The following is a 27,498-nucleotide window of genomic DNA, read 5'->3' as shown; positions in this document are numbered from 1 at the left end:
TGCATCTCAACAGGGTCCCATTGTTTCTGTGCGGGTCCTTAAAAGCTGTGGCTCGGCATAGCTTAGCTACTAGAATTAACGAGTTGTAAGTACTGAGACTCAGAATGAGAAGAGGTTTCAGTCTTCTGCCTGCTGATTTATTGCAGGCATCTAGCAGCAATGTGTGTAACAACAGGTGCATGTTCCCCTTCTACAGCTCTGCTCTTGCTTCTGGGAATTTCTGTCCCCAAAAGGAGAGAAGAGGCATGTTTCCATTTATGTAGGAATAAGTGAAAAAACAGCAAATGATTCTCAGGTATATACAACAAACTCAAAATGTGTTTTAATTCTATTTTTAGATCAAGTGGCTTTCCAGGCACCACTGACCCTCAAGGCTACTTACTCTGATCACAGCACCATACCTCCCATGGAAGCACTGTTTGGGTTGCACAACATTGAGAAGAGACTTGGAATTACTGGACCCTATAAAACAAAATGTTTTATAATACCTACCTCGCAAGTGCAGGTAATTCTTCTAGGATGGGGAGCTTCCTGTTGCAACTGATACACTGAGAGAAGACAGAAGTTAAATTTTGATTAATACAGAATCACTACATCAATTAGGCATTTTAACATTAAATTTTTGTTTAAGAAAAAGATGACTTGCTGTGAGATTTAAATGCGAATGTATATATATCAAAAATTACTTACAAGATGCCAGACAAGAGAATGTTCCTAGCCAAATCAGGATCACTGATTATTTTTACAATTAATTGCTCAAGTACTAGGGAGTCTCTGGCCAAGCTTCCATCAAGCAGATCGGAAAAGGAATTAGGATAAATGCAAATTAAAATTTATAATATATCAAATCAGACAGCTAGCAGTTTTTTTTTCAGTAAGCAGACAGAGTCCCATCCTACTATGCTGGGCACACTTTTGGTGACCTGAAATATGAGAGCTTACAGGAGTCATTCAGAACTTTGCACAATCAAACCCTCTGCTTTTCTCACTACTCAGTGATGACCTTTCTGAACAACAACAACAACAAACAGACCTTTGCATTTACAGATCTAACAACATCAGGAGTCTAGTAGCAGTTAAGTTCCAAATTACGACCTAAACTTACGACTATCTTCCAACCTTTTTTTTTTTTTTTTTTTAAATATATGCCGTATTAAACCGCTATAATTCATAGGAGCTAGCTGTAAATTTAATGGTATTATTGTATGGACTTTCTTGTTTAGTAAGCAGATGGAGTGACTTCCAACTCCTAAAACAAAAAGAGTTTGGTTTGGCAAGTCACCTTTAAAACAAGGCTAACAACACCACCAAATTAGTAATTGAACAGTACTCTAGAACAAATAAAATGGACATTTGGAACTGTAATCTTTTAAAATTAAATTATCTTTTGAACATTAGCACTAACACCAAGGTCTAACAATGTGTGCTGTCACCTTCTTCAGGTAATAAAACCACACATTAACTTACTCAATAAGATCTGACTTCATTACACTTCTCATTTGATGATGAGTCTTCCCCACTGAGAAATACATTATTTATGTGCTAAATTACATGAGAATGGAAAAAATGGCAAAATGCCCAATGATATGGCAATCATAAGATCGACTGGAAAAATTTACTCCCTTTGTTCCAAATAAAAAAGCCAATGCTTTTTCCTGATGTTACTAAAATCAATCCTGACCATTCTCTATTGGTATTACAAAAATGATTTTTGCAAGTGATGAAAAACAGCATACACATATAAAATAGCAATCTTCATTTCAAGCATAGCATGACCATTTATTTGCCGAGCGCACAGATCCTTTAGCTTCCATTGTAAAAGCCCTATTTGATGGTGCTGGCCCTTGTCCATATCCAATTCTGAGAACTGTAGAGTCAAGTTCAAATGAAAAAAAATCACAAAGCGAAAATGGATCTCTCTGAGTTTCACAGAAGAGCACTGGAGAATCACAATCAGCATGTTCTGCAGAAATTGGCTAGAAGTTGAGAATTGTTTCCCACCTTACTTCAAGCAAGGTTGAAAAGATTTTCTGGAAGGAAATTCCTCTTCTCAGAAGACAGTACCTTTTGTCCTCTTCCAGTCAGAAGCACAGCAGGTAGAACAGTTAAGTGACAAAACAGGATGCCTATTCCTCCTCCTCTAATTGATGTGTGCAATTCAATTTGTTCAACACCAGTTCCTTTACTGCACTTATCACCAGGGAAGTCAAGCAAGCCATTCCTCTTGAGCAGTCAGGAGACAGAAATATAAGCAAACCCCACGACCGCACGCTTAATTCTGAACTAGAGGAAAGGCTCGCCGTGGTGAACCACGGTGGTGCAGGAGAGTGGGTGCACACACACTGCACGCACCCGAGCCTTCAGCTCCTGGCAAGCTACCAATGAAGTTCTGGTATTAACAAAGACTGGACGCCCCTATTCCTGATCACGGCATGGAATGAACTGCCCAAACAGGCAGCATTCCCTGAGTTCACTCAAGGTACAGAACTGTGATTCATACCCAAAAGCAAAACACGCAGAACTCGGTAACAAGCACAAAAACGTATTGCAGTTGTGACTAATGACGTTTAATGCCCGGCAGCAAAGTGTCTCAATTTTATCTTTTAGCCATCCACTGCAAGAAAAAAGCTTGCTCAAGTCAAATTCTTTACTATTAAGCGGCTGACGTGGCATATGACGAGCTACTGGTGCTACACACGGTGATTCAAAAGGCACAAACAGGCTCTGCCACTAGATTCAGAGACTGAGGCCCCAGCCATCTCCGTTATATGACAGTTGGTAGGAAACCAGGTCCTTCTCGTCAGGCCTTCAGAAAACATAATTTTGGTTTCATGGTCACTCTGGGCCACACAAATGCTCTCATTTTACTGCATCAGCAAGTTCTGAGGAAAAATTATTTCTTTTGAGTTTTCCTAACCAGTTCCAGTCTCAACTCTAGTGATGCAAGTTACTAACACAGAGGAGCCCTAAAAGTTTACCAGTGTAACCTTAAGGCAAGAACGGAGTTTGTGCAAGCCCCGGCCTAGGCAGCCCCACCAGTGCCAGCCAGCCCCACGCAGGAGCACCATCCCTTGCGTCGTCAGTGAGGTGCAGGGAACCTGCCCCATCGAATAATCTGCATTTGTTAGCCTTGAGGATAAACAGCTGCATCTCTCTCTAATGCTAATGAACGCTTTCACTTCTGATGCTGGTAAAATCACAGTCTAGTGAAAAGAAATATGAGACTTTTTTTTTAAAGCACCCCACTGAAACTTTTTCAGCTCTGACTTAAAGAAGGAAAAAGAAAAAAAAAAAAACCTTGAGATACTTACAGTAAGATTTCCAAACCGGTGGTCTGTATTCATCAGTATCTGAAAGAAAAAATGTCAATTTTCAGTGTTGTGTTAGAAATGTTTTAAGACAGAAACAACCCTCCAGAAGCCCCTGCAGATTTATTAAGATAAATACTGCACCTAAATTCTATAACCATTTTTAATAATGAAGTACAAAGCAACCTACTAAAAGTTCCCCCTCCTTACTTAAACAGAATACATGAAAATGTATTTTCTTAGAAAACCATTTGCAAAATGTGAAGCCAAATGATTGGAGGTGGCAAGTAATGCATGTTATTTTATTACGTACATATTTTCAATTCCTTTTTAAGTTACACTAGAAAGATTCTTTAATCTCAATTTATACTCTGATAAATCAGTCTTCATCCAACTCACTCCTCCCGTTAGCTTTTTCCTATTCTGGATAGCAATTAACAACCCCTAAAAAAAAAAACAAGCATGGAAATACTATGCAATGTTTTGCAAAACAGGAGGGAGTTTTTCACGCTGAGTACACACTCTGCTTGGAAGTGGTCAGTGGGTATTAAAAGTAACAGTATATTTCTAATCCATAATTTTAATACTCAAAAACTAAATAATAAAGAGCCAACAGTGTTTTCTGTCTCCCTTATGAGTTGCTGACAAAATGATCTGACATATTTGCTCAGGGCTGTGTCACCAACTCCATCTCTGATCCACTATTTTTACTTCGACCAGCGTCAGGTCTGATTCTGCAGGGCAGTGAGGCTTCCTGCAGGGTGCTGAGCTTTTCTGTTACCTGCCCTGAAGTGAATGGAGTTACTCAGCTCTCACTGTATGAAAAAGCCCAGAGCTGCAGCGGCTGGGCAGCCAGGCAGCCAGCCTGCCTGTAGGAAATCTTCTCACCGAGGTCTTCAGTTCTGAGCTTTCTCTGCAACCATCTGCTGCCTCCAAACCACCCCGATTTGTACTTTTTGCTGTGAGGTTATATAAATATCCAGCAATCTGGGGACCTGTTCCTTAATTTCAGCCTGTGTGACATCTCCATTCCAGAGTCCCTAACGCCTCCAAAACCAAGCCTGAAGCTGGGAAAGGCTTTTGCTCTGCCACCCCTCAGGGTAAAGCAATCTGCCCTCCTCAAGTTCTTCTCTTAGCCCGTTTCTCCCACCTACAGTCATGTCCAAATCTCTCTAAACCAGAGCTCAGCGGAAGGAGATATTTTCCAGTTTAATTGGCGCAGACCCTCCCCAGGCCCACCCCAGCATGCTCGCTAACCTGTCTGAGCTAGCATTTTGCTTGACTTTTTACCCTATTATTTCAGTGGTGAATGGAGAAGGTGCAGTCCTTGTGGACTGTCTCGGCGTTAGTGGGGTTTATAAATACAATTCACTATTACTTTAGCATTAAGGAGGCACTCGGTCAAACTGCCACTGCCCAGAACATTATTTTTTGACCTTTGGAAGGCCCTGCAGATGTGCCACCGTGTCCTGGGGACCTGGCACACACAGAGATCTTCAGCTGCCCACACTACGCTAGGTCAGTGGCAGAAAATCAGCAGCAACAGATGCAGCAGTGGTTACTCACTCCTACTTGCATACTTTTAATTAAAGCGCTGCAAGTAGATTCATTTCAGAAGCATTGCAACATAATCCCTTGGCACTGTAGTGTCACAAGGAAAAATGGCAAAACTTGAAAGTAAAAGTAATGGGTTTAGTCCCAGAAGAGGATTCTTACCCCACCAGCTGAGCTGAATTCCCTTTTGCTATGGCTTATTTTTGGCAACGTAGGCACCAGTTGGATTTACAAATAAATAACTTAAGTGAAGGACAACATGCACCGTATTTGTAAAGTATGAGCTGACTGCTATGAAAATACAAATATCTTGGCAGTCTAACCCATATTTGCTTGCACTCAAGCCATATAATTGTTACGGCTAAAGGCAGCACGATTATAAAACTGAAAAACAACAATATTTGTGCCAAACAAAAACAAAAACCAAACCTTGTTAAAGTCAGACAAGAACAGCAGTAACTTTCATATAACTAACATGTAACATTCAGAAATTGGAAGGAATGATTTATGTTATGCAGCTGTGCACAAGTATTTTGTTAGAAAATCTGTCTGTAAGCTTTACTGCCTTACCAGTGTTAGAATACCCCCAGGCCATCCCACATGAGCTAATGAAAATACAAAAGGTCATTTCTATTGTGATTTAAAAAAAACGTTATCTGATACAAACACTGTAGCAGCAAGTACAGGGTGCAGCAACAACCGTGAAGGAAGGGTCTGCAGGCTTTCTGAGCAAGAATGTTTCTAGTACCCAAATCACTCTGCTACACAACGATAAAATAAAATGAGTAGAGGCATTGGATTGGTCTGTTAACTACCCGTTTTTAAGTACTAATTGATATGGTCCCGTCTACCAAGTCATCAGCATTTGGAAATGTATTATTACGATTTTCAGACAGTACAGGCTTCTGTGTACAGCATCTCCAATGAGGTGTCCAAAGTACCCGAAAAGCACTTTAAGGCATGATTAAAAAACACAAAGATGCTGAACCCAAAATACATTTTCTCACTAACGCTGCACCACCTCCTAATTAACACAATAAACTCCACACTGACGCTTCTCAGATTTTTATACAGCTCCCATCAGCACGGTAGCTCAGCTCTGCTAAATGCTTCCATGATAAAATTGAATAATTTTCTTTCAGACGTGCATAGTGTTTTATCTTAACTGTGTTTTCTGCCTTAAGTGAGATGCATTTCAACTTAAAGCTGCTCTTCTCCCACAGTCTGGAGCACTGCGGAAGACATAAATGCATAAACCGATGCTACCAGCTCTGCCCAGATGCGATGCTACCAGCATCGGTGAGACTTCTGCCAGCACGAGGGCCACTCTCACCAGCGAGGACATTTTCAGATCAGGCACACTGTCTGTGTACAGAAATGGCAGTTTCAAACTTAAGCTGGCAGGTGCTGGAGCTGAACAGTCTTCCCAAGCTTCAAAAATGAAAATGTTTGATAATTTCCCACTATCCCAAGCAATGACAGCTCTTGAATTCTTCAGAACTTTGCTTTGATTTGAAGGGTGTAAGATTTTAGTTTTATATCATAGGACTTGTTCAAATTCTCTACCCTGAATCCATACTGATCTTTAATTATTTTCCAGCCTAGAATAGATCAGAAAAGAAACAGCTGCCTGCCCCAAACCTGTACTTTTAAGTTCATCAGAAGACCATCAGAGAATAAATATATAAGTATATGTAAAGAAAAGAGTAAGAATATGTTAAATTGATAAAGCACTTTAAATCCTAAAGCAAGAGGCAAGGTAAAAGGGTACAGGGAAATAATGCTGCAGGGTATGTGAAAATAAATGCACAGTCCTTTACCCTGTAGATTGATTTTTACTCTTGAGCCAACAGCAAAATCATACTACTCTGCAAAGCGAGCACCTCACCGCAGACCTGTAACAGCTGGTGAGTCCTGAGAGCTCACTGTGGTGCCTGGTTCAGGCAAGGACCTGCATCCCCTGTGCACCCTAGTGTCACGCTGTCTGTCTCCGCTTCTCAGTGCATGGGTTGCCGGCCCCCCACTCTCTCTCCAGTGGAGAAAGACAGCAGAGATTGCTGACTATTTCTGCTGCCCTGCTACGACTCACCTAGCCAGCCCGCTCTACCTGCTCAGCGACTCGTCTCCCCTCTACTCAAGGCTTTCCTGAAATTTGCCTGAACTCAGGCAGAGAGAAGAAAGTCAGAAGAAGCCAGAGCAGCCCAGGCAGCAGACCCTTCACAGGCAGAAATGTCTCGGTGGAACAGGAGTATTGCTGTCTGGGCCCGGCCTGCCGTCAATGAAGCACACTCACTAATGAAAGAAAAAGGAAACTACCCAAACTCGTGCATGAAACACCTGCAATTCAGAAGTGAAAAGCACAGGATGACTCTCAGAAACCCCTGCTTGCACCAGAAAAGTGCTTCGGCCAATAGAAAAACATGCAGCAACTTAGGAGAAGTTCATATACAGACACCAGTGCCATGAAAGCATCTCTGATTTTTCCATAAACATAGATTTGACTAATTGTGGCATTACAACGTAGCATTTCCCTTCATTATTTTCCTCTTTCTTACCCACTGCCATTTTATCCATTATATAAATCTGGACAACTTTAGTACTTTCCGAGTGCACATTTTAACTGTATAAATGAAAACTGTTACTATTGCCTCAAACTGTTTAGACTGCTTGTCTCTGTGTATTCCTTTTATAGAAAGAATAAAAGTGTTTACCTCTGCTTGAAATGGTTCTTGCTGTCTCCCCACTGCAGACCAGCCAGCTCTAGGGCAGAGCAGCAGCAGCGTAACCATGCATGGTAACCCCATAAAGCAGTTGAGGGCTTACTGTGAGGTTTGCTACAGGGAACTTGATTTTGTTCTTCTTTTACCGTATGTCATTCCCTGCAGCATGGTGATCTGTAACATCATGCTGGAAATTAGTTTAATGCTGTCTGGAAGGAAATAACCAGCTCTCTGCTGGCACAGCAGCTCTTGACCCAAACCTAGGCTGTATTCAGCAATATCCCTGTCAAACACTGGTGAGGCCTCCCTCAAAAACCTTGTGGAAGAGGCCGATCCTTAGCTATGGGGACCAAACCTCAGCACGATCAGGAGAAGTAAATCTAATTTCAAGTCTTCTGAACAGCTACAGGACCAAAGAATGGCGTAAGTCATAAACAGGAAAAGATGCAAGAAAGTATAAAACCTTCTTCTGTATGCTATGGCCTAGTAAGTATTAGCATGTGTTTTTAGATGCTGTATCTTGCTTTATTTGGCAGCAGCATGCATCACATTTGAAATCCCGGAGAGATGGATGACAAGCAGCCATGGCCATTTGCTGACCCATACAACAGACTCCTTCTTGTGCCCAAAAAACAACTTCTAGAAAATCCCTCCTCAGGCTCAAAATGTTGCTTATTAGCACCTTTATATGCCCAAAGGGCTCACATAAGAGCACTTGACTTACAGAAACAAAGCTATAATTTATATTGCTGGTGAGATTCTTGAGCCACAAAAACATCGAAGTTGAACAGAAAATGTCATTTCATCTCTGTTTTCAGAGAGCAAGTGCCTACAGCATTTCAGAAACTAAACTCAAGCCATCGCAAAATGTTTCAAACAGCAGCCAAATAGGCCCCAGCATTTAGGGCTTTTATGCGCTCCAACCAAAATACAACTCAAATAGCATCAAGGTAATTAAAGGATGAATGCAGCCACCGCCCGAGGCAGCAGTAGTAAAACAGATGGACTACAACACCACGGTTTCAGGGTAGATAGGAGACGCAGGTCTCTGGCTGTGCCAGCACCCGGCAGCACAGAGAGCATTTTGCACAAGTCCTCGCGTGCACACTGCGGTACGGAGGGAACACACCATGGGTCCTTCGTCACTGCCAGGTGAGACCTAGGGACCCGCAGCTTTTTCCCCAAGGACCCCATCCCTCCACTACCCCCCTGCTACCTGCAGCCAACTGGTGTAACCAAGGGCAGAGCTGTGGTGCGAGGAGCCAGCCGCAGCCAAAGGCTTCGGGGGCAGTTGCTGCAGCCCGTGGTCAGGCCTCGTGCCAAGTGTTCTCCTACGGACAGAGACTTCTTCAGCATGTGGCTCCTCATGTTTTTTAAGAGACCTCAAGCAACTTTTTGGTATGTTCCCTTTCTCTTCAAAACTACTAAGTTATCATGTTACAAGAAATGCTCTCATTTTATTTGGGGCTTAAAAGTGACTCAATAAAAAAAAAAAGTTAATCTAAAAGAAATGCTGCTCTATTAGTTCCTAAAAGCAGACACAAGAACAAGGACCTTGGGGTACAGATGACCTGTACCCATCTGGCAAACACAATGGGTTTCATGACTACTGCAGCAGGATCCTGCATCACAGGATTTGCCAAGGGGACAGGAAGATCCCTGCAGGGCTCAGGCTATTCCTGGCATCTTCTCATCTCTCCAGAATATCCAATACACTGTTTGACACTCAGCCACGATGACTGACACTTCTAGACTGTTACTGAGTCTTTGAAGCTATTTTAATGTTATTCTTGGCAAACTAATTCTTTTGAATTAAGAAAAAAAGAAAAGCTTAGAAAACTTGCAGACACCTCTTGCTCTTTCCCAGGCAAGGCACTGTGACGTGCTGAAAGGTGCTGCAGCACAAAAGCTCCTACATAAACCACCATCGTTTTTCTCCCTTCCAACACGCCTAGGAGACCAGGCAGCACAACACCCCATGGCGGGGAGGTGGGCTTCAGCCTGCATGCCCAGTCCGAGTAGGAGCTGCTCCTGTCTCACACAGCTCTCCTCCCGCGGGACGAAGGCCTGGGCAGCCGAGTTGGTCACAGCAAAGCGGTTCCAGGCCCCCGCTTGCCGGCACGCACCCCAGGCCGCAGGGCAGCAAGCAGGGGCACCGGCAACAACTTGCCATCTGCAAAGCCTTTGCCTTGATCCCCAGCCCATCAAACCCCACACACGTTGGCAGGTCTGGACTGTTAAACTGTGCTTGAGTTACATAAGCAAGAAAACGGAAACAGCTGAATGCATTTTCTTCGTATTTCCCAAAGGCATTCCCGTCTGGGAGGAGCGTAACAGTACAAAACAATTTGAGGGAAAGTTATAAACAAGTGAAAACTGGAACTCAAAATAAAGCATCCCTTCGGCTGCAGCATGGCACCAAGTCACACAGGCTGTGCCCTGGTAATGTTTTAATGCAACAAAACATAGTTATTTTCCTCTGCCCTTTTGTCCTCACGTGTTTTTGCTCATACCACTCCAAACAAGTGTAAGTAGGTTTCTAATTTTTACTAGAGCAAAAATGATTATGACGAAGTGACTGTGAACAATACCCAAGGAAGCCACAAGGGCTACTTCCATTTCTCTAATGCGACCAAGTGATTGCTTTACTAATTAAGCACTCTCAACAAAAATGAAGGGGCTAAAAGAAGGCTATGCTCTGAAAATTGCATCAGCCTTGATGGTGGGTGGGTGGGGAATCACACTACCATCCTGGTGTCTTTTCTGAAGATGATAAATTCAGTGGAAATGCTTCTAATGGGGTTGAACGAGACATCCACTGAACACAGCTAGAGTTCAGTGCATTTTATTATCAGGTCTCCTATTACTGCCTCTTTATGAATAATGGGAAAACTTTAATGAGTAATATTTTGCCTATCATGGGCACTGCTGCTGTTAAATGAACTCATCTGCTGTGTGATTAGAACAGGCTGCAGCTGATCTGTTTCTAGGTCTTCACTAAACTGAAGCAAGGGAAGCAAGTACTTGTTTTTCCTCCTTTTTGCCAGACAAACACAGTCACATCTGACTACAAGAATGACATACAACAACCAAAAAAAATAAATAAAAAAAAATTACTTAGATGTTTTTAACAGCTGGAATTCTCATGTCTGCAATAACAAGCAAGGTATGCAGTTGCTGCTTTCCTTTTCTTGACTGCAGTTTAATGGGGGAAAAAATACACTTCCCATGAAAGCACGGTTAGCTGACTGTTTAAGAAAAGTTCCAAAACCTCTAAAATTATTTCTTAGCGTTGCTGTAAGCATAAAAAAATAGGCTTAAGAGAGGTAAAAAGATGCCAAGTGCCACCTTGTGGACATTTAACAAACACAGAATTTAATTTTGATTTCAGTTTACAGCAGTCTCTCTTCTGCCTTCAGACAACAGGCTACAGGGAATTTACAGCATTTCTGGAAACACCATCTTCTCTTCTCAATAATAGTAATTTTTTAAAAAAAGCCATACAATGGGAACGACTACCTAACATGGCTGTGGGTGCTGACAGGGGAGCCTGACCACCAGTTGTCCCTGACCCTCCGATCTGTATCACCATAAGGTTGATGACAGCTCTACAGACACATAGGTATCCTGAAATGTCTGGCTTACATGGCAGACATCTCCTAATTGGTAATGCTATCAAAATCAAATTTGCCTCTTTAATTTCTCCATTTCAGAGAAAAAGCGCCTGTCGATTATTTATTTAACCCACTGAAGTAAAGCTGAATGCACTGTCTGCAGCCCCAAGGCACTGGAAAAATGAGTCGGGCAGTTCCCTGTAATTCTCTAGGGGTACGTGAAAGGTCTTCTGCAAACAAATTTTGCAAGTTCGAAATTGAAAGAAATAGCCTCTATTGGATGAATCACATTTTTTAGATTTGATAGATGCTTTGTTCAAATAACTTCTACATTAGGACAGTAGAGTCTCAGAGCAGTTTGGATTAATGCCTGGTAACACAAACTCAAACACTGTAGTCAAGCTTCCCTACTGTAAATCCAGGCTGGTTTTCATTATAGACACTGTTTTGATCACGGTCAGGTAAGTTTGCTTGGAAGTGAGCACCAATACCTGTCAAAGCTATCACTCTTACTCAGTTTTCATTCCTACCAGAGCGAGTCATAATGTAGGAGAAAATATTTGCCTTTCTACTTTTCCTTTCATATTCTTTGTTTCCACAAATCCTCCTTTGTCCCATTTTTAAAATGTTCCTGCACAGAGACCAAGCTCATTTCCCATCACTTGTTTTAGTTCTTCCAAACATTAATAGCACCAGCAACGGCACATCAGTTTTACCCTAACTTCCAGCCAGTGACAACTTCTATAATCACAGCCTAGAGGCATTCCCAAAAATACCTTTTTTGACTCCATTTCTCTAACATATCCTCCAAGAGGGAACTTCGAGTGGAGCTCGATTACACAAATATCCTGACTGGTCACCCTAATAATGAAAAAGAACAATATGATATGTTATAAAAGTGTCTTCTAGCCGTAAATTAATCCCTTTCCCTGAATAAGAAAACTGTCCAGTCAAGGTTGAGCAGAGGAGACCCTAAATAAAGGAAGAGCTTTCAGGTACTTTTGAAATACAACCCCTCCATCCATTGCATAATGCCCTAATTTACTGAATGGGGAGGCATGTTTTATCACTTTTTGCTTGGATGCTTTGAATGTTTTTCACATCCAGCACTGAGATAATGAACATACATTCACTTTCCTGTTCTAAAAAGCATTTTTAAATACAGCGTTGTGGTTTTACTAAAAGCTGAACCACAACAAAAGAGCACAATGCTGACCCTGCCTCCCCATGCATTGGTAAAAATCTGCTGAGAACTTGTCCTCCCTTGCATTTCAGACCAAGATAGCTGCTGTGAATTCATTAGCCTCCTGTGGGAAAAAACAAACAAAACAAAACCACCCATTAGCAGCCCAGGCAAAACCAGAATCACCCCAGAGAAAATTAAGAGCAGATCTGATTTCTGACTGCCATTACAAGCAATCTCAAGACAGACTCAGTGCTCCAAAGCATCTCTCTCTCTCTCTCTTTGTCATGGTCTAATAGACGCTGTTGCCTCTCCTTTCCCAAACTTGACCCATTTACATTCTTAGACCATCAGATTTATAACAAACCGATTATGATTCTTATTACAAACAGATTTTTCATTTTCTAAAACAGTCGTCAATAACACAAGCCATTGCTTATGCAAAAATATGGCTTGCATTTATGTCCTTATTTCCAGAACAGATGCAATACATCAACACTCACGGCTGGAAGGAGGAGGACAGACTACCAAGTAAAGTACCCTTGCCTGGAACCAGCATTGTTTTATAGTATTATGAAGGAAACTCCTAAAACACATTATTGGCAGGGTCAGAGGAAGGGAAATGGACACAATGTGGTGGGATGCCTTGTCTTGAATTGGAATTAGGTTTTTACTCCAAATTTAATTCTCTGGTTGCTGCGAGCTATTCCCCAATCCAAAAGCTGGAGGTGTCGTTCCTTACCTCTGTTCTCATATAAAAACTTCAAGAGGCCTCCAGTGACACCAAATAGGATGTTCCGGGTAGAACAGATAAAAATCTCACATTCCTTTTGGGCAATTCCATGGCTTGCCAATGTAACTATAGTCAAAGAAATAAGGCAAAAAATATTTACCCATCAGCCTCTCCCTGTTTATAGCATTAAATACTTCTTTTCATAAATCTTTCCTTCCTCTGTAGATACACCTGCTGCTCTGCAAGCCTGAGAAGCACGAGCCCGCATGGACTCTGCATTTGTCCTTGGCTCCAGCTGCGCTCCCAAGGATGAAGGCTGAGCTCTGTGAGCAGGGAGCAGGCTGCAGGCAGAGGAGCTCGGCACAGAGCTCTGCCACTGCCCGGTGGGAACAGGAGAGCTGTCAGGAGAGCTCCGTATGATCAGTGCTCAAAGATGACCCTCAAGTCCTTTCCTGGGTAACTTCTTATTTTTTTTCCTCTCCACGTACTTTATTCCCATGGCTTTCTTACCTTTGTTTTGACCTTCTTTCTCCCTTTTTCCACTAACTACAAGAACAAGAAATTGGTCACCAAATAATGGGAGCTTGGGTTTATTACCTCTCACTTTACCCCAGCACCGTGTTAAGAAGGTCTTCAGCAATTATTAGATGCATTTCTGGGATATTGGCCCATCCTCAGTGGAGCTGAGAGCCCATGGCAACGTCCACAAGCAAAAAGCAGACTGTGTCCTACAGACCATGATGTCTAAACCGAAAATACAAACAGCTGCTGGCAACAGCAGCAGAGGCCCGCATAGATGAAGTCACCCTGTAGATCAAAGATTGGTATCTCTGTTCCCCAGTCTTGCCAACCCAACAATCCCCTAGGCAGCACTGCCTCTCTGGGTAACAGCTCTTTGGGTGTATTTAGCTCTACTTTGACTTCATAAAGAAAGCTCTATCGTAGCCTGGGAAAACTCGAAAAACAGACACTTGGAAAGCCGTAGGATGTGACTGATCAAGACTGCAGTTTATAGTTTAAAAAATGGTTCTGGCCTACCTACGTGACTAGATGGGGACAGCTGCGAGGCAGAATGTTCGTGCAATTGTCAGAGATTGTGATCTACAGGATTTCCGTACAGAGACAAGGGCAGATGTAACACAGCTCTGAGACATGGCAAGTCCTGCCTGGATCTTCTATGCCTGCTTTTGCACAGCAGAAGGAAGAAACCTTCCAAAAAAAGCTTTTTTACGTTTCAGAGTGACAACTAATAGCAGGACTAACCCAGCAACAAAACCTTAAAAAAAAAAAAAAAACAGAGAAAAGCCCTTCCTGCTCCTCATGGGCCTTTGCAGGAGGTGGAAGAGGTGCCACCAAGCTCAGCAGTTCCTCACATGTGGGCTCTCCATTCAAGCAGCCTGCAACCCGCCATAACAAAGGCTGCTCTGGCAGATCCACCCGTGCCACGTCCCAGCATCGCCATGTCCCCTGTCCCTGTCCCAGCGCCTGCTGTGCTGCAGCGTGGCAGGGACACCCAAAACAATCCAGGGACACCCGAACAGGGACCCAGGTCCGAACCTGCAGAGAAGCGTGTTAGGGCAAGGCGACCGTCCTGGGCTGATGCTGGGTCAGAGCAGGCCTGTGGCAGGGATGTCCTCTTGTACGGGGTAGTTTCAGCAAAAGCCAGGGGATAAGAGATGCTGCACTGAGTTATGGACGAGCTTGCTGCTCTGCCACCGGGGAGGGAGGGGGCTGTGACCACAGCCAGCACCAACACCAACAGCAGTGGGCAGACAGGTGGTGCCGCCAGCACAGGATCTCACAACGGGAAAAGCCCTCATTAGTTCTCTCTCCTTCCTCTGTTTTTCAGGTCGGTAATTCTTCTTTACGTACTTGCAGCCATTCTTATGCTACAAATGTTATTTCTCAGATAACAAGTACCTGATGTAATTCCTCTACCATGTAGATTTTGGCATTGAAATAATATTTAGCACAGAATTTCCACGTATTTTCTCAACAGAAAGAAAAATCTCTGCTTTATTTTGAAATACATCCCCACTTCTGTTAAAACGCTGAAGGTTGTTTCAACACCTTCAAGTCACGTTTCGAAACATACTCTTTGGAAAACCTGAAAAGGAAATTGGTAAAATTAATTGCTGTGTCAAAATCATGCTTCCTTTATTGTGTGCATGTTCAGTCCGTAAGGCAGAGGCAAGGAAGAGCTACATCCTGTTGTGTTTTTCTTCCCCCCAGTGAAAAATGATCCAACATTGCACTGAAGTATTGTGTCCAGATTCATATGGAAGCCATAAAGTACAGATGAAAACGTATGGAAGATTGCCCCTACCAAATAATTATCAGCAACTTTTATAGTCTGCTCTGGACTGTATACTTACCAGGTACTAACTCAGCATTGAGGAGACTGAGTTGGACCCTGCCAATGTGAGAGCCAGGAGCTGTCAGGTACTGTGCTAAAACTGGGTTTCCTTTTCAGACCTCTAACATTACTCCATTTTTCACAGTCCACCAACTGCTCTGCGCTCAGAATAATTTGGTAACTTTTTCCATGGCTGCAGCAGTTCTCTAAGACTTTGCTACGTGATGCCTTATTGCATTTGCTATTCAACTTAGATTGCTGCAATTGCAGCTCTGCTGGCCACTGCAGCACACACCAAGCGGCGTGCAACAAACCACCTCCTGTATTTAGGAAATAGTCTTTTACCTTTACTTTTGTAGCCAGCCCCAGCCACGCGATGCCTTGGGCAGAGCCCGCTCCTGCCACCTGCACCAAAGGTGACCGTGGGCTCCCCACAGCGACGCCTGGGACCCCGAGTGCGGCTGCCTGCTCGCCGTCAGCAGCGAGGTCTTGCCTGCAGCCCAGCCAGGGGGGCACGAGCAGAGGCTGCAGTTTTCCTAACGCATTCTCCCAGGGGACCGACACTTGGGCATGCAAAGAGCCAGACCACAGTACCACATCCTATCAGCATTAAACACAATTGCAACCAAAAGCTCTCACCAGCCCTGCCTGTCACGGCAGCCTCAGATCTCCCCGCAGCGCTTATCACAGAACTGCTAGCCAAGACACAAAAATAGATTGGGGGACCAAGGTATCAAAACATATCATGGAAAACAGACTCCCACAGGAATAAATAGGATTTTGTGAGCATGTTTTCCAGAAATTCTGCAATCACTTCAGAAATTCTGCTTTTTTTTTTTTATTCAGATATAGGATGGGCAAATATTCCGAGTGCTGGAAATGTCAAATGTCAATCAGCTCTTTCACATTCGCAGAGGCTGTCACACATCCAGTGAACACTGCAGGCTGTCCAGCTGGGTGTGCCCAGCCCATCCTCGCACTGGGACAGTGACCAGGGCTCCACCACCCATCTAAACCCTTGGGACCAGCACGGAGAACTACGGGAACTCCTCCCAGCACCTTCCTGCATCTGGCCAGAGGGGATGCTGCGGTCCCAGATGTCAGGCAACTACAAGGTCCTGCTGGGATTGTTAAACGCTTTAGAAGACCAAATATTTCTGTGACTTTATATTATGCTTTTCTTAGTTTCAAGACAGAATTGAAAAGGCAAAAACTAGCGGGCTATTTTTCTGCCATCATTTACGAAGATGTGCAAGGCAGAATCTATCAGACTGAAATGACAGATTCTGAATATCTGCAAAATTCTCACACAGGGACCTTCGATTTTTCATGTGACATCAAGCTAGTTTATGATTATATTCGTTAAATAATTACAAAACAGCCCTTTGGCCAGCTCTTGGGTTTGCCTTGTTCTGCTTCATCTGCAAACACGCTTCTGCAGAACTGCACGATCTGCCCACAAGGTGGAGCAGCTAAATAGCTCGACATGCACACGCTACGCCCCAAATTCACAAAAAGAAAAGAAAATCATCTGACAAGGAATGGCGCTTTTTTTTTTTTAAATTACCTGTGCCTGTACTCTGGAAGGATTCTGATTAACGCGCTCGTATTTTGCACAAATAATATGGTCTTCCAAAAGGTTTGTACTGCATTTATGCCTTGAGTTTACTGATTAATACAGTATTTAACTATGGTACTGCTATTATTATGTAAACACATTCATGACACTGAGACACGCTTTCTATCATATTGAAATCTTTTAATACATCTCAAAAAAAGCAGCTAAGAACTCTTGGAGAGAGGCAGTGAGAAAATAAAGTCCCCAAACCCAACAGAACCCAAGCAGAAAGATCAGAGGAGTCCAAAACAAACCAGGAAAACCTATAGATACATCAGTCCTCAGCTGCGCTGGAGTCTGTGTCAATGAAGCCTGGGAACTCCTCCTTAATCCTCTAATCCCAAGGACATTTTACTCTGACACTGCTTGGTGAGATCCCGTGCTACGCAGATGTCTCCAGGTCCAAGCAGGTCATCCAGCAGCAAGGAGGAAAGGGGTGCGTTTGTCCTGTGCTGTGCCTGAGCTGGCTGCATCGCGAGAGGGTTTCTACCAGATAAAAGGCTGGCTGCAGACAATTGTTAGGAGGGGACAAATTCAGAGGGCTCGTGCTGATGCTGACAGGATTTTAAATCTTTCCATGTTCCATTTCAGTTACCCGTGTACATCCTCCTCTCTTCCTTATTTACTTCCCTTTAGTTAAGAGAAGGCAAATTGTTTATTACACACAATTCTTGACTTAATTCTAGCCTATGGTTCCTGGGCAGGTGTTTTGATACATTCCAGTAAGAACAGATATATTCCTGGAGAGCACAAGGCAAACCAATCACATCTTCTACTGGTTAGTAAAATTTCTCTCTCTTTGGAGAAAATTCCCAACCCCCCTATTAATTACACGTGCCCACAAGCCTTCCAGCTTCAGAAACAATCCCCACACCTCTGCTTTCTCAAGATTATTCTACAATATTCACAATTCATAGAAAATACAATTTTATACTAGCCATTGCCTCAAGCAATAAGCTGAGAAGCCATGACTGACGTTTTTCAACCTCATTTGTAAGTGTTAGTGTCACTTCTCTGATATTTTGATCAATTGATACCAATTTGCCAGTTAATAGATCCATCTTCTTTTCCTAGTTCCTAAGCAGGTTTCCCTTTCGATTTTTTCTTGAGACTGCATTGCCAGCAAAAGCTTTTCAAGGTTGCTCTCCTTATTTGCTTCATTAGGTTCTGTAAATTAGGTAAGGTTAGGACAGCAACTAGGAGAAAATAATCTTATGATTCTCAGCACTTGGCCACTTTCCATCCCAGATACATGAATGGGAGTTGGAAGATCAGGTTCACCTCTAACGTGGTTTCCATCCGCGCTTAACAAATCACCTTCACTTTTAAATCTTGCTTAAAAAACAAAACAGAGAAAAAAGACAAGAAACATTGCCCTTCCCTATTGTTTTAATTAAAGTATTTCAAGTTCTCATCATGACTAAATGTTAACCTGCTTAAATCTCCCTTAAAATTAGTCTGTCTGCTATTCCTATAGCACACCACACTTATATTTCCTATAGTGCCAAAAGCCCTATCATAAATGCACCAATGCTGTAAAAAACTTACATCTCCTATTCCCATGAAGGAATAGGTTCAAAAAATATTCTTCTGGTACAAACTGTCCCTTTGGTTAAGTCGCTCTGTTGGTAAACTTTTACCATCACAGCTAGCCACAAGTTTTAAGAGAAGTTCAGGGCTACATCTGAAAACAGAGAGGGGAACAACTTGAATTGCACGTGAACTGTTTACCTCCTGTTCTGTACAGACAGCAAGAAGTAAGCAGATCCACTTTTGTGTACTTCCTGCCTGCAGCAACTCCACATGTTGGATTACATGTTGGTGAGCTGCTTTTTAGAGGAACTTTGACTGGCCACGTTCCTTTGACTAAGCCAACCAAGCACAGTAAGATTTACAAGTCTTCCCCACGCAGGCAAAACAAGTATTTAGAGAACAATGGCTGATTTCACTTCTATACGATACCTTTACTTCAAGGCTGTCCCATTAGGAAATATGCACTTGTGGCAGCGTAAGCACAGCCAGCTTTTCGAAGCAGCAGTGAGACAGTCCTGTTTGGTGGAGAACAGTAACCACAAATGCACAGAGCTGAACACAGCCAGTTGTTAATTAGCATTTCAAGTATGGCAGAACCTATTTCAGAGGATTGCCTCACACCCATGGCAATAGATAGATTAATAGAAAATTACTTTTGTGCAGCAATACACCAGAGCTCATAGCTGTGCAAAAGAATTCTGTTAAGCAGGCAAATTAATACTTCGGTGCCTTTTCAACAACCTATGCACACCCAAAATGAAAGCATAATCAGCTGCATTGTCCCTACCCTTCCTGACTGCATTGCTTTTTTTCTTTTCTTCTAGTATTTTTCCTATAAACTTCTCTTTAAACTGTCCTTGTTCACCATCTCCTTAACTAACCGTACCTGTCATTCTGACTACAGCTCTGTCTCTAATCTCATTCATCTGCAGCCACTCATCGGAGAACAAGCACTTCGCATATTCAACGGGAATCATTTCACTTCTCATTTCTTCCCACCAGTATGCAGGAGGGAAGTTTTCAGCCACGGGTGTGCTCTGAGCAAGGAGGCAGTAGCATGAATAACTAATGATACGTATGGTCACGAAGAGCTCTCCTGGCCATTTTGAAATGTCTTCCTTTGTTCACGCAAGACAGCTGATGAGCAAACAAACAAACAGAAAGTGAACTGATAAGCACCAAAAGCATGACGAAAAAAACACTTTTCTTTCAAAGTACGACGTTGACTTGCTTTAAACACTTCTCAGGACACCCAGAAACAAAACCACTCTTAGCAAACAGCTGTAGCAATGGGATGACTTCCCCCTTTTTCCTCGACATTGTTATCTTTCCCGCACTTGAGTTATCCCAGTGGAATGACAGCAGGCTGGACACGAAGCCACTGACAGGGATGGACACAGCTTGAACTCCGCTCCAGCTGCTGCAGCAGGCAGGAAGAAATGGTTACGGAGAGAAAAGGGGCTACATGTTCAGTGACCACAACCTGAACATGTGGTGAACCTGCTGTAGGACAAAAAACAACACTACATTTGCACACCTACTCCAGTAGCTAAGCTGGCTGACAGGTAGTAGCGGCATGTTCTCCGCCAGAAACTTCCATGCCTTCCCCTCTCCGACTGCTTCCAGCAGGGGCTGCTCTTTCTCCTCTCCCTCATAAGGTGCTGAGGGCTGAACCTGCTGTACCCCACACCAAGGGACTGCGGGCAGCCCTCCGCCGCCACCCACACAAGCAGCAGCGAGTGCAGGACACCCTGGAAGGTCACGACTGGGTGGACAGGACAGGATGAGGAGAACTTCAAAGTAACTAAGGCTGAGAAAGTGACAGGTCGTCATGTTTTCTTCCCATGTTGCATAATAATCTGGACAATTAGATGTAACTGCAAAGGAAGAAGTAGTCAGGACAAGGGAAACAGCCTCTTCCTGGGGAGGAAAAGCGCTGCTGATACACCAGGAGCTCCTCTCACCAACCAGCTTTCCGAGAGCCACAGGGTGCCAACCGCAGCCAGTAGCCCGGTGGCAAAGGACGATCTCCTGCAGAAACAGACAGCTCCCAACCTCTGCCAAGGATAAAGGACGTGGCATGCCCGACCTCCCAGCTGCCTGATAACCGGGCGTCCGTCTTCATCTGGAGCCCTGACAATGTCACCCTGCTCTTGCCCTGTCCCCTCTCAGCACAGGCTTTTGACTATGCACTGAAACAGCCATAAAGCATCGGGAGCATGGAGAAAGCACGTTATGACATTTCCCATCCTTCTCCTCTCCCTCTTGCTGTGCTCACACATTGAGAGGAACCCTGCAAACTTGGTGGATTTTCCTCCCCAAGCTGACAAGGTAATTTATCTCGAGTTTTATACACTTTATAGCACATCCTATTACAAGCAGACGTAGAACGTCTGAAGTTTCAAATATACCATTATGGGTTAGAGGAAAAAAGGTGCTATATTGAGCCTAGAGTTTATGTGAATGCACAGAACCAAAGCGAACAGGTCCTGAGGGAGGTGTTTGCTCAGGACGGTTTTACTGGTATCAGAGTGGTGTGAACTTCAAAGAGTACAATTACAGCTGTTTAATCTCTCAAACAGATATATTCATTCAGGTACATTTTTTCCCCGCCTTTTCCCACATTTGCTGATGTTGCTTTGGAATAAAGAAGCTCACGTTGAAACTAAACAAAAATATTCTTTCAGGGCTTACATGTGCCATGAGTTACTACGGGTCAGCTGTGGCGTGGTAACTGGAAATGTGCCCACCCATAGCCAGCCAAAATTCAAGATAAAAGCTGAAGGCTGTTCTTTAAGTCTAAAGCAAACGTGTTTGGTCTGTCTTTGTTGTACACTAAGAGACAAAGTGTGGCAAGCTAAATCAGCTCAGTGGACACAGAGCAACACAGGAAGCCACGATAACTCAATGGTAAGTTAATCACAACTTCATCTGCAAATATACTGCGTGCTTTCTGCCTTCATGCAAATCCCAGTCGGGCTCTTGCATTCATGGTTTAAGGTGTACTCCAAAAGTTTTACATTTATGAAGGGTTTCACATTAATTTATCAGCACAGGTTAGTCTTACTTGCTGCATCATTTTATTGTAACTTTTTTTTTTTTAAAAGGATGAAGTCCTGAGTTTTTTTTTTACCCTTGGCAAGACTTTATTCAAAAACCAGGCACAGCAGGGCACCCCACTCCATCTTCTGTTTGCTCATTAGCTTTTACATGCATCAATGTCATTTACTCTAACAGCAGATGTGATAGCACACAAGCATCTGATTCAATTTACTTTGTAATGCAAATTTATATTAATAGAAAAACGTCATTAAGTAGATAAAATGCACATGAATTAAAAGCTAATCAGGTAAGCTTAGAAAACAGGTACCCGACTTATAAGCGTCACGTTATTTAGAAGCTGACGTTAAAATAGCCTCAGTTTTGCAGCCAAAGATCGCAGTGACACATTAGCTATGCACAACAGAAAAAGCGCGTATGTTCAACAGTCTAGCGTTGGGGTTTTTTGTTAGGAAGAACTACAACGCTTGCCCCGAGCGGCTGTGTAACAAGCTACGCTTTTCCTAACGCGCTCAAGCCCCAGTGACACGATGCAACACGCACGGCAGGCTGTAGGATAACCAGCACCTGCGGTCTGAGTGCTCCCTCCATCCACTCGTGCTCCTCAGCCGCCGAGCGTGACCCCGCGTGGCACCCGGTGGCAGCAGGACCCCCGAGCCCGCCGCGGCTCCCCCAGAAGCACGCGGGTCACCGAGCTCGGGAGCAACACCGAGCCCGCGAGGACGGCGGTGCCCGGCCCCGCTGCCAGCCCCCAGTTATCGCCCCGGCATCCTGAAACCTCGCGCAGGAAACGCGCACGCAAGCAGCAGCGCCGCGGCTGAGCCCAGCAGCACGGCGACGCTACCTGCCGGGAGGGGACCGCTCCGCAGCACGTGCCGGGCTTGCTTGCCGGACGTGCACAAGCGGCATAACAGGTGGCAACTTCTAAGGGAAAAGAGATGAAGCCGCGCGAATTCTTTGAAGGAACTGCACCAGCCCAGGAACCCCGAGATGGGTGAAAGCCGGGCGGTCGCTTACGGAGGGGAGCCCCGCCAGCCGCGGGTCCCACACAGCCAGCGCACGGCCAGCCCCCACGAGTCGCTCCCGGTGCCCGGCCGGGACCTGCTGCCGGCGGGGACCGCCCCGAGCCCTCCGCCGCTGCCCGGCCGCTCCGCGGCAGCTCCCGCCGGCCTCCGCCCGGCCGCTGCCCGCGCCCGCAGCCGCCCGGCCCGCAGACCCCGCCCCGCGGCAGACAATGGGCGCCGCGGCCGCTACTCACCGAACAAGGTCAGAGCCATGGCACCGGCGGGGGCTGGCCGGGCGGCGCGGGGCTGGCATTGGCGCGGCGGCGCTCACGGCACGGCGGCGGGACGCGCCCGCGGGGCGAGGCGAGGCGAGGCCGCGGGGCTGACGCCGCTGGGGCCGCCCCGGGGGGGGGGACGCGCGGAGCCGAGGGGGCCGCGGCGGGGCCGGGCGCGGCCCCGCTGCCGCTGCTCGCTGCCTGCCCGCGCTCTCAGTGCGGCCCGCCGCCTCGGGGAGCCATCTTGCGCCGCCGCTCGGCCCGCCTCCTGCCGCCCGCCCGGCCTGCGCCGCCGCCGCCGCCCGCGGGACGGTTGCCGTGGCAACGCGGCCGCCGCCGGGGCACAAAGGGAAGGAGCCGGGAGCGGAGCCCTCGGGCCCCCCCGGGCGGTCGCGGGGCAGGGGAGCGGCCCCCGTGCCCCCGAGGCGAGGCGAGGCCAGGCCAGGCCAGGCCGGGCGCTGCCCCCCATTATCGCCGCTGCTCCGTGAGGGGAGCTGCTGGCGGGGCCGCCGGGCACGCCGCGGGCGGCAGTCGGCCTGCGTCCCCTCAGCCCCCTCCTGAGGCACCGCCTCGGAGCTGCACGCACCTGGTACAAAAGAAAGAGCGGTCTTGTCAACAACCACCGCTTGCTTGTGAAAAAAACAACTTTTTAGAGCAGGGTGGAAGGCCAGCGAGTATTTCCAATAGCGTGACAGCGGGTGCGCGGTCCTGTGCGGAGAAGGGCGTTGTGGAACCCCCCCCAAGAGCTGTTCAGGCACGAGAAGTTTCAACCAGCCCGGCTGCCATCAACTTTCGCTGCCCACGACTGTAAATCCTAGGAGTAAAATCATTTGAGTGAAAAGAGAGCGTCACGCCCGGCGTGACGCTATGCCACAGTTTGCATTTTTAGCCCGAAAACAAATGCTTGAAGCAGCAGTTAGCCAGCACTCGGCAGACCTTCCCCAGCATCCGTACGATCAGAGCTGCACGACGTGATAGCTCCCAGCCTGTCAGCATCGCTGCACCATGCAGACACAGCCGGCGTGTGCTGAGAATTCAAATCCAGCCCGGGCACGAGCAACACAAAAAGTTTACTCAAAGTCAGTTAATTACAGCTGTGCAGATCCCACAGCCTTCAGGGGACGTGTGGAGGCAGTGGTGAGGGCACTGAGGAGCAGCAGGCAGCCTGCGGGACCTGTGCCAGTACCTGCAATACGTTTTCTTTCAAGGAGGTGACATAAAGGTCTGTCTGAAATACGAGTGCTTTGTGCAGTGAGGTACACGTGGTTTTGTCACTCTAAATTGTACCTAGCCCTTTTGTAGAGAGCAAAAGGGAGAGATTTTGTAGGAAAGATGTCAAGAGCTTTGAATCTTGCTTTAAAGGTCATTTGAGGGCAGTCAAAATATTTGAAAACGTGTTTTTTTTAGTGATATGCTTTGCTTATTGTGCAAAGCTTTTTTTTTTTTTTAAATAAACATTTCATCTCAACACAGTCATTTCCTCCCTTTTATTTCTTCCCAAATGAATGGTAGCACGACGGACCTGATTTCATAAAACTTTTTAATTTTGCAAGTATAACATGTGAAAGTTTGTCGAGCAGCTGGGCTACTGAGAAATAATGAGATTAAAATAGATGGAAAATGGTTTGGAAGAAGCAACACGAATAATCTTTGCCATTCTGCCTCCACAATTCAATCTTTGTATGCACAGAGTGTTTTGCTTTCCTTATTTTTGAAAGGAGTTAAACCTTCATACTTTTTTTTTTCTTTCTACATTTCCTGGAATTAAATAGCAAGCTTTCATGTTAATTTCCCTGAATTAGATAACCAGCTTTTATTCTTCTACTACTCCAAAATCCGTATCGCTATCTAGTGAACTACTTGTTTACATTAGAAATGTTTTCTTGTCCAGAGAAAGTAATTCTGTTTTTCATAATAAGCGTTATCAATACTGCAGTTGTTAAGGTCAGCCTGAGTAATTAGATCAGTCATTTCAATTGTCTAATCAAGTCTTTGGTATTAATGCAGTTATGGCTAAGATTTAAGGAAGTGTGTTGGTCATTCCATGCTTAGTTGCTATCATCATATTTTACTGTGCCAGGAAGAGTTCTGCAGCTGATCTGAGTTTTCAAAACAAATTGAGCTGGATTGTTATTTCTTATTAAATTATTTGCATGGCTCAGGAGTGTGCTTTGGCATGCGAAGAACAGCAGTGGCTTTGGAAGGGACTTTGCGGTCAGCCTCATACCCAGAGCTCTCCACCTGCCCTGGTAGGTGGCACAGGCGGCGTGCACACAACACTGTCCTAAAACTACATCACGCCTCACCAGGCCAGCACATCTTGGTGCACCCATAATAAAGTTTTAACAACTCTAGGGATTTTGTTAGAGAGCTGGAGCTCTCACTCACCGGACTCACTCACCGTCTGCCGCTGGGGTGAGGAGGGGAGGAAACGCTGAAGCGACCTGCACAAGGCCCCCTCCTGCTGCTGCCCAGCCCCAAGGCTGCAGCTGCTCCCTCACACAGAAGAGGACCCAGTTTGGCACTACCGAGTAGTTCGCCACTGATTTAAATGGAAGCAGTGACGACCTGGGTATTCTGTTCCCCTCGATCTGTAGCCCCTGAAGAGCCCTCCTTTTAAAAATTGGTTTGCTAGCATCACATCCCGTGGGAAAAGCATTGTTACACTTGTCACCTGGTAGGAATGTTCTGGGGTGTATTTACCGAGATTGTACCTAAGAACAAAGTCTGCAGAGGAGTAATAGAGATGTAAGATGCTATCCTCTGGTCTGCTCGTTGTCTTTCAGTTGGTTTCTTGCCTTGTCCCCTAAGCCTCATGGCTCTTTAAATCCCACAGGCAGTTTCTACTGCTTCACTCTCTGTGTTAAGTTTCCTTCCTGGGATTTAGGGCTGGTTTCCAGTGTTTAGATCTTCATCTTGGCCCCTGTCCTTGTGCCCCCTCACTTTTGATACCGAGCGCAGAGCGCAGTGGCCCGCTACCCACTGTGGTCTTCCTTTGATCCATCACCTTGTCTGAGGGTCTGGTACAAAATTGCTTCTAATTACCAGACATTTATTCTTCAAACCTTAACTAATTCACTAATCATATGTTGATAAATGAGATTTTAAAATTAATTACTGACATTTATAAAGATTTATACACAACTGTAAAGAAAGGTTTCCAGTTTGTAAATACAATATTGTGTGAAGGAAAAAAAACATAAATTAAAGCTGTCCAGTATTAATGGGAAATAGTAAAAATGAAGACGCGGTGAAATGTTACCTGAATAGGGGTAGCATCTCATCACAGTTACTGTCTTCGTGCAACAGACCCCCTTGACAGCAGGAAAACAGCTCCGTAGAAGCCTTGTCATGTGCAGAATTTAATTTAGCTTCTAATGTGTAATTGCTGCGAGTGCCTGGAGCAGGCGGGGAGCAGCCAGCGGCTGCGTTACTGAGCGCCTTCCCAGTTCCTCTTATTTGCAATGCAACATTTACTCCTTGGAAGACGGTGAGGCAGATTTCTACCACTTGCTCAGTAAGATAAATTCAATTGTTCTATCTAATTTAAAAGTCATCAATAAAAAGTTGGAAGACTGACTACCAAGCTTTCTTAAGCTTTCTAGTTAAAATTAATGTTTGTGTAAGTGACAGCTACTTCGACGTAACATCAAGCCTATCACCAAGTACAGAACTGGCATTGCACGTTACCAGCATTTTGATGCCACTGTTGTTCATTACTAATGGCAAAGTCGTTTAAACCTAACATGATCCAGCACTGTACAGGCACAGAGGGAGGCAGAATCCCTGCGCCAAGTACAGCAGCCACGAGCAACCTTTGCAAACCAGACGTGTTCGGCGCCCTGCTCGGATTTGCGCCAGTCTGTAGATTTCTGCGGCAATAAAATCTTTTTTCCCTTTTAAGCTGTCAAGATATTTTTTCTTTTATCTGCAGGGTGCAGACGAGCAAAGTAACAGTTACAGGGAGAAACCTGCTCATTGAATTTGATGATCATTGCCAAGGAAAGCAAGATACGTGCACCATATCCACCATTCTTTCTGTTTTAAATCACAACCACAACATTATAAAATCACTTCTGGCATCCTGTCCTGATCAGTAGGCATTGCACTCTATCTCCTAACAACTTTACAGTGGGTGACGTACATCTGTGAAGGGAAAAATGGGCTTAACAGGACTGCTTTTGGCTCTCTGGGTCATGAGAAATGTTTAACAGACTAAGTGACATCAGCAACCTTTAGGACTAGATTTTTTTTTGGTTACCCCAGAAGTGAATACCCCAAGATCTAAAGGGAAGCAGCACAGGAACATGATCCTAATTTCAAGACTGAACTAAACATCTTAAACTTAACATCTAAACTATTTGCTGTGTTTAGATTGCTGCTATGAGACATCATGCCATTTTTGACTGACTGACTTTGACAGCATCAAAGGAAAAAAGCTCACTCTTCTCTATGCTGCCTGAGCAAACCCCGTTTCAAAATAATTCTTAAAGACTTCCACATTACGGCTCCCACTTAATGGGATTTCCAAGGCATCTAC

The 27,498-nt window shown here is 44.9% G+C and overlaps 1 protein-coding gene across 1 annotated transcript in view; it reads right to left on the bottom strand.

Annotated features, from left to right (window-relative positions):
- The window catches only part of CHN1 (chimerin 1), a 96,468-nt gene extending 73,259 nt beyond the window's left edge, over nt 1-23,209 (bottom strand). Inside the window, exons 1-3 of the mRNA XM_035567427.1 lie at nt 22,938-23,209; nt 3,312-3,350; nt 493-548 (exon numbers count right to left, since the gene is read on the bottom strand). Of these exons, the coding sequence (XP_035423320.1) occupies nt 493-548; nt 3,312-3,350; nt 22,938-22,956 (114 nt within the window). The 5' untranslated portion in view covers nt 22,957-23,209. The remainder of the gene's footprint in view (nt 1-492; nt 549-3,311; nt 3,351-22,937) is intronic.
- Nucleotides 23,210-27,498: the final 4,289 nt, after the last annotated feature.

This window comes from Cygnus atratus, chromosome 6 (assembly GCF_013377495.2).
Source record: "Cygnus atratus isolate AKBS03 ecotype Queensland, Australia chromosome 6, CAtr_DNAZoo_HiC_assembly, whole genome shotgun sequence".
Lineage (NCBI taxonomy): Eukaryota > Metazoa > Chordata > Aves > Anseriformes > Anatidae > Cygnus > Cygnus atratus.
The sequence above is the reverse complement of the archived record's forward strand: the minus strand, read 5'-3'. Positions and strand labels throughout refer to the sequence as shown.